The sequence below is a fragment of the Diadema setosum genome, chromosome 9 (assembly GCF_964275005.1).
Source record: "Diadema setosum chromosome 9, eeDiaSeto1, whole genome shotgun sequence".
Lineage (NCBI taxonomy): Eukaryota > Metazoa > Echinodermata > Echinoidea > Diadematoida > Diadematidae > Diadema > Diadema setosum.
Window position 1 is genome coordinate 35,668,269 of NC_092693.1, and position 16,668 is coordinate 35,684,936.

Genomic DNA, 16,668 nt, shown 5'->3' on the forward strand with positions numbered 1-16,668 from the left:
ATTGGTGCAAAACATAGAAGAAATATCATGTTGTAACATAATATTTGAAATAATAAAATCCCAAGACAGCGGTATTATAAGTATGCATATGAACACTATTCAAAGTATAGAATTAACGAAAAAGAGGAGCAGAATGACCAAGGTAATTACTACCATTAAATTATACGTAATGCTTTCTTCTGCAATTTATGTAAAACTTCTAACTTTGTTTTGTCATATTTACCCTATACAGCTAGTTATACAATAATTAGAATACCGAATTATAAATGTATTATTAAGCAAAAGAAAGTGCAAACCACAGAAGAATATTTTTCAACGAATATAATATGTCTACACATTCAGATACCTTAGTTGCTACATATTTTGTTATATGTACATCCAAATGCATAAATAAAATTACTCTTGATATGAACACCAAGAAAATTAATCGAATCAACTTTCTTTAAAGGAACAACATCCATAGAACATAACACATCATCAATGATATAATTATTATGAAAAAAAAAATTAAGGTGAAATATTACATAATTATTAGTCTTAACAAAACTAGCAAATAGTTTATTTACTTTAAACCAATTACAAACTTTATCTAACGCCTTATTTATTTTAAACTCAATATCTGTCGGACTTGGATGAGTATAAAACGAAGTAGTGTCATCAGCATACATTACATACTGAAACATGGAACTTTGAACAACATCATTAATATAAATCAAAAGCAATAAGGTACCTAAAACAGAATGATTTGAGGAACAGCTCTTAAATGATGTACATTGAAATCTATCAGACAAATGATTTCAAACCAGAGTAAAGGTGTCCAACGTATCCCATAATGTTCTCACTTATATAAAAGAATAGTACGATCAATGGCATCAAAAGCTTTCAAAAAACACATGAATTTCCTATTGGCATATTTGTTAAGGGTCATAGCAGAAATTATCTTATCTTGTAAATCTATAACAGCGTGAGTGGTTGAATGATTGCGTTTGAAACCATATGGCCAATTATAAAGTGTATCAAATTTTGTTAGAAAAGAATATAAAAGGTAAATTTTCCAGGAGCTTTTCTTTGACAGGGAGGACTGATATAGGCCGATAGTATCTTTCTTGTAGTTTGGAATACTTTTTGGGGGCAATTTTCTATTTTGTTGGGACATCACCAGTACTTAGATACAAATTAAAAATATAGACCAGGGGTTTAACAATGGAAATTGTATTTGTTTCAAAATATTACAACTCTGACAATCACAACAACAAGGATACGTTGATAAAAGCATTACAAATTTCCCAGAGTTCTCTCTCTGTGATTGAGTTGACAAATAAAGAATGAAGAGTTATATTGGAGATAATCTTCAAAATGTATATCAGAACTTGCTTTTCATAAAGATGATAATGTTTCATTACAAAATGTCTGAAATATGATTTACATTTGTTTCCAATCATTTGAGAAAGTGTGACTTTCTTCTTCATTTCGTATGAATGAAGTAGGCATTTCGTTTGGTCATTTATTAAGCAACGGAATTATAAACGACGAAATCTTATTCACATTATTTCTATTTTCATTTAATTAACTGCGATAATGTATTTCTTAGCCTTTCTTTATAGATTATTAACTCTATTCCTATAATCTTTATATTTCTTTTCATTATTTTCATTGTTCCGTTATTTTGGCATTGGAAAGTATTGCACCAAAACGTTGCACAAGATCGCTGAATTTCAGGTCTGAAAATGCAAAATCACCTTTACGTAGGAGGAGAATTGCCCCTATCTATAAAAACGTCGTGTGCGTGCTTATTCTGTTTGATTGCTGAACAGACAGCGTTCATGATATTCATTATAAGAATTAATACGAGATGTATTTTTAAAAGAAAATCATTTTATAGAGGCAAATTATTCGATGATAATCTACATCAAAATATAATTATTGCTACCTTAAACAAGTGGGACTGTTTGAAATCTATAAAACACGCAAAAACATTCATCAAATTGCACCATTTAAAACACAAAAATGCAAAAAGTTCTCACCGTGGGAGGGGGACACCCCCTCAAGCACCCTCCCCTCCCCCTCCCTCACTCCGCCCGCTCGTGCTTAGTTGCGTTCAATTGTAAGAATTAATACAAGATGTTTGTTCAATTGATACCATTTAATCAATTTAACAAATTGTTCAATAGCAATCTACATCAAAAAGTATTTGGAGTGTTCCAAGTCGATAAAAGCATTCATTTTTGCAACATCAAAATGCAAGAAGTTCTCACGGGGGGGGGGGGGGGGGGGAGGGGGGGGGGGAACCACCCCTCCAAAAGCCCCCCACCCCACCCCCCCCCCCCCCGCAAGCTCCATTCGCTCGGGTCAGTCGCGATCATGATATTCAGTGCAAGAAGTTTATTCAAATGATACCATTTTACAGCCCAATTGTTCAATATTAATCGACATGAAAATATATTTCTACCTCAAACAAGTGGGACTGTTTCAAGTCGATAAAACGCGAAAACATGCATCAATTTGCACCATTTACAACATCAAAATGCAAAAAGTTCTCCCGTGGGAGGGGGGACAATCCCTTCCCACACCCACCCCTCCCCTCGCTCGTTCCGCTCGCTCAGGCTCGGTCGTTTTGCTCCCTCGCAGACTAGCCCCCCCCCCCCCCCCCCCAAGATCAAATCCTGGCTACGCCGCGCGCCGTTGTCCCCAGCAGCCACTCGCATCGCACAGTAACAGTTACGCATCGACCAGTCAGCTCGCTGGATCGGTGAAGCGTGGGAAAGTCCATTTAGTCCGCACATGTCTTATGAATATGTATGTTAAGCTTCATGAATATTCAGTGGTGCGACCAGATGTGTCTGGAAATCATCGGAGGGTAGTTTTCCGCAACAGCGAAACATGAAAAGTTGAATAAGTAAAAAAAGAATACTTCGTCGTTTCTAGTGATTCTCCGTATGTGGATAGAAATCATCATCTACATTATTCTGAAAGTTTGAGCGATTTTGGACAGTGAGTAGCTGAAATATGCGAAGGTGAAATTTTTGTGAAAAGGAGAACGCCCCATTTGGACTGCCTCGATGACGGTTGAAAATTGTAAACGTTTCGTGGGTTTAGGGGGAGTTAATTATAGTCGTCCGCTGCGACTGATTTATTAAAGATCTATCACGTTAAAAAAAAAATCTTATAAAATTTATCCTACCTACATAACATCGGAGATGAATAGAAGTTAACCCCGGTTTGTGAACCTTTTCTTCTTTCATTAACGGAAATGTATCATCATATAAAAAAAAGTCAATTTCGCACCAAACATATCATATAACATCTTCAAGATATTTTGTTCCTTTTTTTTGGGGGGGGGGAGGGGCAGACAACATTATATCGTAAGCTGGTACGTAAAACCAATGCTATGTTCTCCTTTTTTACTGTCACTATAAACACCAGCAAGATATATTTTGTACTAAATTCACTAAATGTTATCTGTTTATAAGAGTATGTCTTTCTTTAAAGGTTATTCTGGCATATGATTCAGATAAATGCATTATTTTTATTATCAACAGGAGGATCATAATACTACATTATGTATTTTTATAATATAGACAGTTATACTGCTGCCTGTTTTTTTTTTTCTCTCTCTCTCCACAACTTTCTCAGATGTGTTCTGATTTATAATGGTTGATTGGGGGGAACGCCAGAATGGAGTGCATCTTTCTTTTAAATATACATACTGTATATTTTTTTTTTCATGAATTCTGAAGTACTCACTCCATGCTTTACTACAAACTTACGGTATAATGCAAAAGGACCCGTATTGAGGGGTTTGGGTACATTCATTTTCTATGATGCAGTGTACTTTACTTGATGAACCTTATCTTTAACTACACCAACTCAATTTTAAACTCAGTTCATGGACCAAACTTAAGTCTGCAATTATTGTAAATTGTATCAGGGAGGGGAGGGTGGGTTGGCCGTCGATATCTCATGACTCTAAGAAATGTATAGTTTGACATTTTTTGTCACCTTATTATCACTTGTGATGACAGTGATGTGCTCTAAGATAGAGCCAGTGTTGTACATGCTTATTTTTCTTTTGTTTGTTTTTGCGTTTTTGTCCAAATGTTACATTGTCGTATTTATTAGCAATGCCAAGTGTGCATGTCTGCTCTTAGGGAAGGTCACATGTTCGCAATTCTTAATTGACCCTATGTTATTCGCACCAGTTGAATCTATGTATCCACTGTATCCGTTGTATACATTGTTTCACGCGTTATCCAATCGAGTGACACATTCCATTCGTGTTTGCAGAACCCCAGTACTTTTTATTCGCTCACTCGCTATTTGCACTTCCGAATTCCATGCGTTGATGCTGGTGTATTTTTCCCCGTTCTTACGTAAACATGTTTTCCCAATGTCGGCAATAGCTACTCAGGTGCATACATGTCCCCAGGACAAATATTATACCGTGTCTTTTACCACTATGTATCTTGGTCAATGGCAATATGTCATGTTTAGTATTCCTGCTCATTTTGTCACATTTTTCAACGAAAATACTGTGGAAAATAGGATGATTTGCATAGACTTTTATCCCAATGAATATGAATGATACTCTTGCAGATGTTCAGTTATCGGAAGGTGGAAGTTCCGTAACCACTACAAATAATGAGAACGATGATGATTTTGCTTCTAAAATGTTCTTAACTACAGAATCTGATGAATTAAAACTAGATTTTGATCTAAATGACATTCCAGCATATATGTTTTCTGCAAGTTACTGCTCAGAAAAAGATCTCATTTCATCATCCCATTCTGACCCAAATCAACCTTTCATTTCTCATTTTAATATAAGGAGTTTAAACCAACATTTTGATCAATTCTATTCATTGATGAACTACGATTTACTCATGGTGTCATCGGCCTCAGTGAAACATGGTTACAGGAGAAGTCACCTTCCTCCTTGTTTCACATTGATCAATTTAAACTTATAACAAACAATAGATTATGTAAGAAATGAGGTGGAGTTGGTTTTTATGTCACAGAAAATTTAAACCATCGGTTATTAGAGGAGTTCAGTTTTATGACAGAATTTTTTGAAAGTATTTTCATCGAAATAAAAGTACCAAATAAAGGAAATGTAATTGTCGGGGAAATTTACAGGCCACCAAATTCGAATTTAACTGAGTTCGTTGAATTACTCGATGGCATTTTGTTGAACCAGTATTTCAGAAATAAAACATGTTTTCTTATGGGTGATTTTAATTTAAATCTTTTAAATTATGATAACCATAATTGTCAAGAATTTCTCAATCAAATGCTGTCTAAGTCTTTCATTCCTCTTATAAGAAAACCTGCAAGAATCACTGATATTTCTTCTACTTTAATCGATAATATATTTGTTAACAAGTCATCTTCTCCTATTTCACCTGGTATTGTGGTTACTGATATCTCTGATCATTTTCCTGTGTATGCACTTATTGGTAACGTTGACACTCTGACAGAAAGTGCGCACAACACTTCCGGTTTTCGTGTGATGTCAGAGTAAAATATTAACAGGCTTAGAGAAAAGTTAAAACTCGTTGATTGGTCGATTGTTTATAATCAAAATGACGTAAACTTATCATTTGATTCTTTCATAGATATTTTCATTACTCAGCTCAATACTGTTATCCTTTGTGGTAAATGTTTTAAATCAAATCATAAAAAAGTACCTCGGCAGCCATGGGTTACTAAATCACTTTTAAAATCCATTAATAGGAAAAATAAACTGTTTCGTAAATATCGTAAAGTACCCACTGTTATGAATAAGTCCAGATATACTCGGTATCGTAACATCCTTACTTCTTCATTACGGTTTGCCAAACGGATGTATTTCATGAATCAATTCGATAAATGCAAATATGATGTGAAGGGTACGTGGAGGGTGATAAATCAGGCGTTGAAATGTAATACTGACAATAATGCTCGTAGTTATATTCAAGAGGATGATGTTCGTATTGACGACCCCATAGACATAGCTGAAGTTTTTAATGATTACTTTGTACACATTGGCCCAAATCTGGCAGACAAAATCCCTTCAGCGCACCAGGAATTTCACTCTTTTCTGGATAATAGGAATGTGGCATCTTTATTTTTTGTACCGATTGTTGAAGATGTAATAATAATGATTGTTGATAGATTAAATAACAAAAAAAAAATCGGGATACGATGGAATCACAAATTTTTTGGTAAAAAAAGGGATTCATGAAATAATTTCACCGCTTACTTTTATTTTGAATCAATCCTTATCTAGTGGTAAAGTTCCTTGTAAAATGAAAGTAGCCAGAGTTGTTCCCATTTTTAAAAAAGGGCGAAAAGATTTTGTTAATATTTATCGTCCTATTTCCCTTTTAACTTCCTTTTCAAAGATACTCGAAAGACTTGTGTATAAACGTACCCTTAATTTCCTTCTTCAGTCAAAAATATTTACTGATTCTCAATTTGGATTTCGCAAAAAACATAGTACAACTCACGCATTACTCAAGTTTATTGATAAGATAGCTCATGCTATAGATGATGTATCTCATACTGTTGGTGTTTTTCTTGATTTTTCAAAGGCGTTTGATACAATAGATCATGATATTTTACTTTATAAATTAAATCATTACGGAATCCGGGGTAAGGCGCTAGAATGGTTTTCTGATTATCTGACAAATAGAAAACAATTTGTAAGTATCCACGGTCACGATTCCCAACCTAAGTTAATTTCTTGCGGGGTTCCTCAGGGTTCCCTGTTAGGTCCACTTATTTTTGTTTTGTATATCAACGATATTCAGAACTCATCTAAGATCCTTTCCTTCGTTTGTTTTGCAGACGATACAAATTTGTTCTTTTCTCATCCAAATCCTGATGAACTTATAAACATAATAAATGAAGAACTTGTTTCTGTTCAATCTTGGATTTTTGCAAACAAACTTTCCTTAAACATTGAAAAAACTCATTATATTTTGTTTAGTAATTCCCCACCTGTACTACCTATTTCTGTCAAGATCAACAACATTGATTTGTTACAGGTCAACAGTACAAAGTTCTTGGGTCTTTACATTAATAGTGATTTATCTTGGAGAACCCATGTTGGTTATGTAAGTAGAATTATTGCTAGAAATACAGGGGTTCTAAACAAACTTAGTTATTATTTTCCATGTAATATTCTACAGAGTATATATTCAACTTTGATATCTCCCTATCTTAATTATGGGATTCTGGCGTGGGGAAATGCTTCTAAAAATCTTATCGATTTGTTATTTATTGTGCAAAAACGCGCTATTATAGAATTGTAAACCACGCTGGATATTTATCGCATACGAATGAACTTTTTATGAGCAATAAAATTTTGAAAATTCCTGAGTTGTTTTCTTACAACGTTTGCCTGTTTATGTTTCAGTAATTCTCAACTGGCCAATTACCAGATGCATTTTCCAAAATGTTCACAAGAAACTATACAGTTCATGATTACCCAACCCGCCAACGTTATGCGTATCACCTTCCACGTACCCGAACAATTTTTGCGAAAAAAACTATCATGTTCACTGGACCTAAGTACTGGAATGAACTCCCTACGGAACTAAAAAGCTGCACCACTTTAACCTCATTCAAACGAAAATTAAAACAATATCTTTTGAGCAGCTACGGCATGCACATTGTATAGTACTTGTTGCTCAGTATTTCCTCCCTTGTCTATCTTATTTATCTTCTAGTAGTAGTCCGACGGGATCCTAACCATGTACATTATTATTCTTCGATCAGTCTGTCTGTTGCGCTCTCTAAGTTTTTATTGTTACACTCGATTGTTGGAATTCTTGCGCGTGGCAGCTGTCTGTTACCATGGTCACACGGCCTGCATGGTTTTAGGACCCCGCTGGAATTTGACACCTGAGCCCCATTGTCCTTGTGTGTATATTTTATATTCACGACAAAATTCTTTTAGCCCACCTTCCATTTATGTATTTATGCCAAACTGTTACGTCATCATCTATACCTCCACACCCACTTAAATCCTTACAATCTCAGTCGTTGTTCTCTCAATGTCCTTACTTGTAGTAGGTTATAGTTGCAACATGTGACCTTTCAGTGTTTTATTCTGTATTTCATATAGCAACATTTGATTTGATCTTGTTCGTTTTAATCGGATCCCCCAATTATAGTATGGTCTAAAAATATCTGTACTTATGCTTCCCCTAATCTGATTTTACCACGGGACCTGCGGCTCTATACAAGCTTGCTTTTACGCAGGCCCCATCATATTTTTCGCATTATGATCTCAGTTTAACTCGCATGTATACAGACCTTGTGTATACCAAGACAAACTTTTGAACATTCCGGTGAAGTTCTATTTTGAATTATGTTCTGTATAGATTTCGTATCAATTTACTTTATATTGTGATATATGTTAGAAATATGAAAATAAATTGAAATGAAATGAAAAAATTTACTTCAGTTGCACTGTAAGCACACTGCTGACCAATCTGCAATTAATATAATGAATTTCTCATACAGTAAACAAATACCTTCATCTGTAAATCTGCGGAAATAATTCTGAAAAATATTGTTATTTTCATTTATTTTATTCAACATTAAAAATATAGGTAAATGATCTGTACTAACATTATGCTAAATGAACCAAAAACATAATTGAAAATTCATAACATTTCTGGAAAAAAAAATCCAAAAGAGTCGCACCGTTTAAAGTAACGCGAGTTGCACTGTGTATAAGGGGTTCAAACCCAAATGAAAAATTAGCAATTAAGAGTTTATAAGCATCTTGATTATCTAAATACTTAAGGAGGTCTACTTTAAAATCACCTGTTATAAATATATTTTGATATTCCTTTGTAACAGTACAGAACGCTTCAGAATAAGATTCTATAAAATCGTCGACATTTGAGTCTGGTTTTCTATAAATGACAACAACGTATTTTGAATTATCATACAAAATCAATATACAAATACTCACAAATATCTTTGTATAATGGTATATCAGAAACATGCCTTAATGTAAATGCGAAACCAATATTCAATCAAGAGCATTATCAAATGTATCGTTCCGATCGTTTCTTGGGTAAGGGAGGTTGGCTTGCTTTCTACATTAAAGGGATGGTACAGTATTGGTGGAGATGACAATTGGGCTTTAACTTTTTCTCTTTTTTTTTTGCGAGATACCAATAAAACACTATGAAATATATGTAGTGGAGGGCATACCATTTTAAGAGGAATTCAAAGTTTATTTGATAAAAATGTGTTTGGAATAGCTGAAACATATAAAAACAAAGTAAGACAAAGCGATTGTAATAAAGTGTGGGTCCCACACTTTATTAGAATTGCTCTTTTTGGGATATCTCAGCCAGTTCAAAACCAATTTTTATCAATAAATTTCTCATAGAATTACATGCTCTTTCATATTTCATAAGAGGTTTCTCATTATCTCACCAAAAAAAAAAATGTTAGAAACCTGAAATTAAGTCTCCAACAAAACTATACAATCCCTTAGAAAATAACATTGATATGAAAGTCAGGCATGATTTACATATCGAGGGTACTGAAGATATTTTTGTTGAAATTTTGAACAGTAAAACAAAAAATATAATGATATGTATTATATAAAGGTCCAGGAAGAAATTATATTTATTATTTTTTAGAAGGTTTTGATCAAACTTTGATTATTATTCATCAGGAAAAGAAAGACAGTCTCATTGTGGGAGATTTTAATGTCGATCTGCTAAATAACACCATACAATGCAATGCAATCATACAATGCGGTTGTTAGGTTTATTGGCAACTTATTCATTTCAACCACATATCAGTAATCCAACAAGAATTTCTAGTATCTCCAAAGTTCTTATTGATAATATATTTTCCAATGTAATGAACACAGAATGTACAAATGATACATTTTATTATGATATCATATCTGATCATTTACCAGTTTTTACCATCAATAATATTTTTTGGCAAATAAAACAGCATTTTGATGATAAAAAATCTCAAATGTATTAAAAGGAAAAATAAAGTAACATTCAATTTTTTATATTTAATTTAGCGCAGAAAGAATAGGGCCATGTATTTGATGAAAGCAATGCTGATATTTCTTATGAAAATTTATCAGCAGGTTATCGTATTATTATCAGAAAAATGTTCCTTTGCTTAAACGGAATATTTTACAGAAAATAGACCTCCCTGGATTACTAAAAGTATTATGCGGCCGATATCTACCCGTTATAAGTTACATAAGCAAGCTATACAGAACCAAAGTAATAATTCATTTATGAAATATTTGATATATAGAAATCAATTAACATCGGTAATAAGATTTGGGAAAGACAGTAAAGGAACTACTAACTCTGTCATCATTGACAATGAGGAAATTACTGATCTTACCACAATTGCCAACTCATTTCATGATTATTTTACAGATATTGGTCCCAGTCTAGCATCTAACATAAATTCATGTAATACTCATTTTACAGATAATTTACCCAATCCTTGTGAAAGTTCGTTATTTTACCCCTTCCAACGATCACGAAAAAATCAATGTTGTTCAAAATCTGAAAACAACTAAATCGAGTGGGCATGATAATCTAAGTGTTCATTTATTGAAACAAATAATTTTTTACATTGCAAACCCCTAACTCATGTATTTGATATGTCTCTTTCAACAGGCACTTGCCCTAACTCTGTCAAACTTCAATAAGTTATTCCTATATATATAAAAAAAATGATTCTAAATTACTTAGTAATTATATGCCAATAGCATTATTAACAAGCATATCTTAATTTCTTGAACAAATTGTGTATAAAAGGGTACATCGGTTTTTTTACAAAACAATTATTCATTAATACCCAATCAAATTTTATTTAGAAGCGGAGCTTGAACTGATTATGCAATCGCTCACATGGGTGATAAAAGAATTGAAGTTTTTGCTGATAAGGAGCAAGCTATATGTATATATACATGGATTTGTCGAAAGCATTCGACACCATCGACCGTAGAATATTGATTCATAAACTTAATAAGTATGGAGTCCGAGGTCACGCTCTGCTCTGGTTTACAAATTATTTGCAAAACCGTCAACAGTATGTTAGTTTTCAGTCTCACGAATCACAGAGACTCGATATTAAATGTGGGGTACATCAAGACTCCATTTGAGGGCCTCTACTGTTTAATATTTACATAATTGATATCATATATTCTTGTCCATCTTTGAATATATTTATACTTTTTGCTGATGAAACATCCATTATTACATGAGATCATGATGTAGGGACCCTTGTGAATCGTTTGAATAGTGAATTATTTAATATATTGTATTGGTTCAAATCAAACAAGTTATCTTTGAATGTTAACAAGACTTTTTTATGCCTCCGCCACGAAGTGGTGCCGGAGGCATTATGTTTTCGGGTTGTCCGTCCGTACGTACGTACGTCCGTCCGCATTCGTTTACGCGATAACTTGAGTAATTTTGACTGGAATTTTACCAAACTTGGTCCAAGTATAAGGTATGATGAGCGGGGGAGGCAATTACTTGATTAGATTTTGGGTGAAATCGGCAAAAGGTCAAAGGTCAAGGTCAAATCATTAAATTGTATCTGTTTACGCGATAACTCAAGACTGGATTCAGCAAATTTCACCAAACTTTGTCTGAGGATGATGTATGACGGGACAATTACTTGATTAATAGTCTTTTAGTGATATTGGACAGCAGTCAAAGGTCAAAGATCAAGGTCAAATCCTAAAATTTATCTGTTTACGTGATAACTCAAAACTGGATGAAGCAGCTTTCACCAAACTTGGTCCAAGGATGATGTATGATGGGGCAATTAGTTGAGTAGATTTTAGTGACATTGGCAAGAGGTCAAAGGTCAAAAGATCAAGGTCAAATGCTAAAAACGTTGATATTTCCCCCATATCCATGCAATGCCTGAAGATATTTTCTTGAAACTTAGTGTAGACACGTACTACTACATAAAGATTCTCCAGAGAGAGTTTCATGTCATAAGGTCAAAGGTCAAAAGGTCAAAGGTTAGGTGAATATGTCACAATTTCACTTTTCTCGCAAATGGTTCAATGTATCTTCATGGAACTTGGTACATACGCATGTACTGACTGGCAGGGATTTTCTAGGGAATGTAGGGGTCATGGGTCAATAGTCAGGGGTCAAAGGTCAAGGTCAACTCCTCAAATTTTTACCATTTCCCTCATATACTATTATATGCAATGCTTGCATTACTATTTTAAAACTAAAACTTGATATATACATGTATTCCCCAATGGAGATTCTCTGGGAAATTTCCAGCCAGAAGGTCAAAGGTTAAGGGTTAGAGGCCAGGTTTAAATGCAAAAAATATATATATCTTATACTGTAAGTACACTTTCTTCATACCTTGAAAATAACCCAATGCATAAACTTATAAAAGGGTCTGTCAGAAGTCAAGTAAAAATTCTCAATTTCCCAAATACCGGTACCTGCACTCTTAGACAATTATAGCAAACCTAGTTCAAGGAAAGTGAACATTCAAGATATTTCTGACAAACCTGTCATTTCAATATCTTGTCAGTTTTGTGAAACTGTCATAACACATTGTGAAGACATTGTACCATACACCTATTGGGAGAATCATGCATTATGGCGGAGGCATCAGTCGCCATAGCGACATTTCTAGTTTTCATTTCAGAAAACCCTGCTCACAGGACTTTTAATGCCAATATATCAATTGACATGATTGATGGGTTTCCCTTTGCGAGAAGCAGGCTATTAGATTCTTAGGAATTACAATCGATTCTCATTTGACATGGAACGAACATATACCCTGTCTATACAAAGGACCCTATCAAGGAATACCAGCGTACTCTGGAATTTGAAAGATTTTTTATCCGAACGATCCCTGAATATCTTATATAATTCTTCAATTTTGCCTCGCATATCGTATTCAAATATTGTATGGGGAAAGTGTAGTATTACTAAACTGAATCCATTATATCTACTCCAAAAGCGTGCCATTCGCATCATTACTAATTTTACATATTTATCTCATACAGATCCTTTATTTCATCGTCTGAATACTTTGAAGCTTCATGACATCCACATTTAAAAAAAAAAAGGTATATTCATGTACAAATACGCAACAAATCAACTTCCCTCTTTATTTCATAATACACATATATATTTCACTTAAACTCGAATATACACACATATCCAGCTCGCCGTTCGACAAATGTTCACCTTGTGAACCCCAAAACTGTTTTAACTCAGAAATCAATTAGACATTACGGTCCCGACGTCTGAACAACCTACCTGATCAATTAGAGCAGTGTACTTTACTTTTTTCTATCAAGGCTCATCTAAAACAGTATCTGTTATAGAAATTTTTTTCACTTAGTTGTCTTTCATCAATGTATTTATTTTTCTTTTTTCCCCAAGTCTCAGTCAGCCCTGACCCATACAAAATGTTCTTCGATTTTTTTTCCATTCCCTCCCGTTTTTTTTTCTTTTCTAAAGACTTTACAGGGGCATTTATTCGCATGTCGTATACTTTTCAGTAAAGCGCATACCTCATGCCCAAAATATACGTACTATAGCATTCATTATCTCTTGCACTGCACACACGACGCACTGTCACTTGCACACACCTACACTTCTATTGTCTATCATACCAGTAGTCGATGGTGCTGCGTGCTTTTTTTTTCTTTAAAGCGCCAAGTCGTTGTTTTTCTTTTCTGTCGTTGTTTTTTCTTTCTTTAGCAAAATATGATTCGTATACTAAGATTAAGAGTTTTATGAGTAGATTTATAATTGGCGTTGTATTATATTCGTATAACATAATATAGATATGGCCTCATCCACGTCAATCCCTGCTTATTGATTTCTCCTATGTTCATACAGTATGCCTTAATATTTTGTTTTGATTCATATGTCATTACAGACTGATGTTATGAAAATGACCTTTCTTTTATTGATTTGTATGTTAATCTCTCCCCCTTTGTGCTTACTTTCTATCACTTTGTTTTCATTTGTTATTGTATTTGGAGAAAGAATATGCAGAAATAAACCAAACCAAACCAAACCAAGAATAACACAAACAATACATCTACCAACCTCAACGTGAACAAACATGAACTGAACACACACACACACACACACACAAACGAAAGAAAATCATACGAAAGGGAAATCTTACAGAAAAAAATAAAATGATACAAAATAAGATAGCGATTAAAGTGTACAAAGAAATATGTTCGAGTCAGTACACATTTTTATACATTCGTCAAGTATTAACCCTCTAGTCAATATCGATTTGAATTTAAAAAATAAGACCTATGTTTTTGTAGAGAGCTTTTATCTGGTAGTGTAAGTACATTATGTGTGTTCAGTTTCAACGGGCTGACTTGTCTTCAAAAGACAGGTAAGTACACTGCAAAAAGTCCGGTGTTAAATAGTGAACACCGAGCTGGTGTTAAATTTTCGGTGTTCATTTATGGTGTTAAATTAACACCTCCGGGTGTTATTTCCAAATTTTAAACTGTTTTTTGAAGAGTTTCTTAGTAACTGCACTTCTTGTTGATTTTTAATTTAAACAAGACGATCATGAATTTTACATTAAAATACTAGATTTTGGAAAAAATTTGAAAATAAATTTACACCAAAGTAACACCAGCTGGTGTGGTCTCTTATTGAAGCTGGACGGGTGTTAAACCATTGATATTAACACCAACAAATATCAAATCAACACCATGTGGTGTCATTTTTTAATTAACACCAGTACAGTGTCAAAATAACACCAGGTACAGTGTCAAATTAACACCATGAAGTGTCAGGTGAACACTTTTCAACACCATCACAGTGCATTTTCTACACCTGTGGGTGTGTTCCTCTATTGAAGTTTGATCGGTGTTAGATTTAACACCCGTGGTGTTAAATCTAACACCGATGCTTTTACAGTGTACGCTGTAGTGTGCACTTTACAGAAGTCCTTGACCCGGTATAAAAAAGAAAAGTGATCACAAATATTCAGAAAAAAAAAATGAACTCGCGACGTGTACAAGTGTAGGCTACAAGAGCCGAAATCACGGTTTACGTAAACGCAGAAAATGTTAACCACGCTGGTCGTCCGGAATTTGTTCCGCGGAGACTGCGTCTCCTTGGCTTCAAGGATCCCCTCTTATGGAGGAGAGCCGATAAAGTCAAAAAATGGGGGAAAAAAAAAGAATCCTCCGGAAGGACGTATTTACTGTCTAGTGGTTTGTCTGCTATACTACGTGACGTTACGATCAGTACCAGTACAAAGTGTATGTAAACCCTCAGAGTATAATGATTATGAGATGAATACATTAGAAACTACTTTCCATACTTACACTAAAAACAGAAGAACTGCTGCAAGCACAAGAAACCATGTCAATGACATGGAAAAGCCGAAAAATTCCACTTCCATGTCTGCAAGTCTTCACTCTTGTTGTATGTAGCCGGGGAAGTGTTGGAACTGTTTAAGGAGTTCAGCGCAACATATGGCGGCTCGAGCGATGGAGTGCCCTCGTCCCTATTGGAGACCAGTTTTTCTATGTGGTGTTGGATCTCTGACGCAATGTCCTTGCCCAGAGCAGGGAGGTGAGACTTCTTAACTCATTGCCCAGAACCAGTAGTAATCGAACAATATCTATGCTGGAAAGTATACACTTCTGTTGTGTGTGACTTGCTCGAGGTTTCGTTGGTAATTAGACCGAGACACCGGCGTAACCAAAGAGGGGGGGGGGACGGAAGGCCACCCCCCCCCCCAAGTTTTTGACCGGGGATTTAGAAGGCGCAAAGAAAAAAGAAAATTGCGTGTATATTGTATACTTATGCATGAAGTGGGTCTCCCTTTCAACCTTTTATCAAGTAAGATCATAATTTTTCAACATTTCACTCAAGTGTGTGCCAGATCGGTTGAATTTCAATTGTAAAATTGCAAAATCTCTTTTGCGTGGGAGGGGTATCCCTCCCCCTCTGTACCCCTTTCCCTAGCCTTAGTACTCTTTTCAAATCTACACAAAAAATTCTTAATATTTCTGAGTGCAAAAGACTCATCACTTATATTCCGAAAACACAAAAGTTCCCTCATGTACAAACGGTAAGCTCTATATCCCATTTTAATCAACACTTTCCTCGCTCAGTTCTCCCGATCATTATCTTTAATTTCCCGAATATTACGTCCAATATACGTAAACGAGATATCTCAATTTCAACTTTAAAAAGGCATAAGCTCCCTAGCGTGTGAGGGAAGGGTGGGGATAGCACTCTCCCACGCTTTGTTCCTGCTCTCCCCTCCCCTCCTCATACATACGAGTATAGACAATGATCATCAATAGACAGTTTTCCAAATATGCCACAAAGTGTGTGCACCAAAACGTATAACTGCAATCAGAAAATGCAGAATCTCCATGCACACGCAGAATAAGAGCTAAATTCTGTTATACCTATGAACGCATTCCTGAATCCAACACTATTTATTTCCGTTATTCTTTTTGTATATTGCACCAAAGGTTTACACCAGATCGCTGAATTTCAGGTATGAAAATGCAAAATCACCTGCGTGTGGAGGAAGAAATACCCCTTATCTACACCCTAGTGTGCATGCTTTTTTGTGTGATGGCTTAGCAGACAGCGTTCATGATATTCACTGTAAGAA

General features: G+C 34.8%; 1 protein-coding gene across 1 annotated transcript in view; it reads right to left on the reverse strand.

Moving 5' to 3' along the window:
- The window catches only part of LOC140232854 (cytochrome P450 3A24-like), a 62,658-nt gene extending 47,223 nt beyond the window's left edge, over positions 1 to 15,435 (reverse strand). The window contains exon 1 of the mRNA XM_072312967.1: positions 15,359 to 15,435. Coding sequence (XP_072169068.1) covers positions 15,359 to 15,435 — 77 coding nt within the window. The remainder of the gene's footprint in view (positions 1 to 15,358) is intronic.
- Positions 15,436 to 16,668: the final 1,233 nt, after the last annotated feature.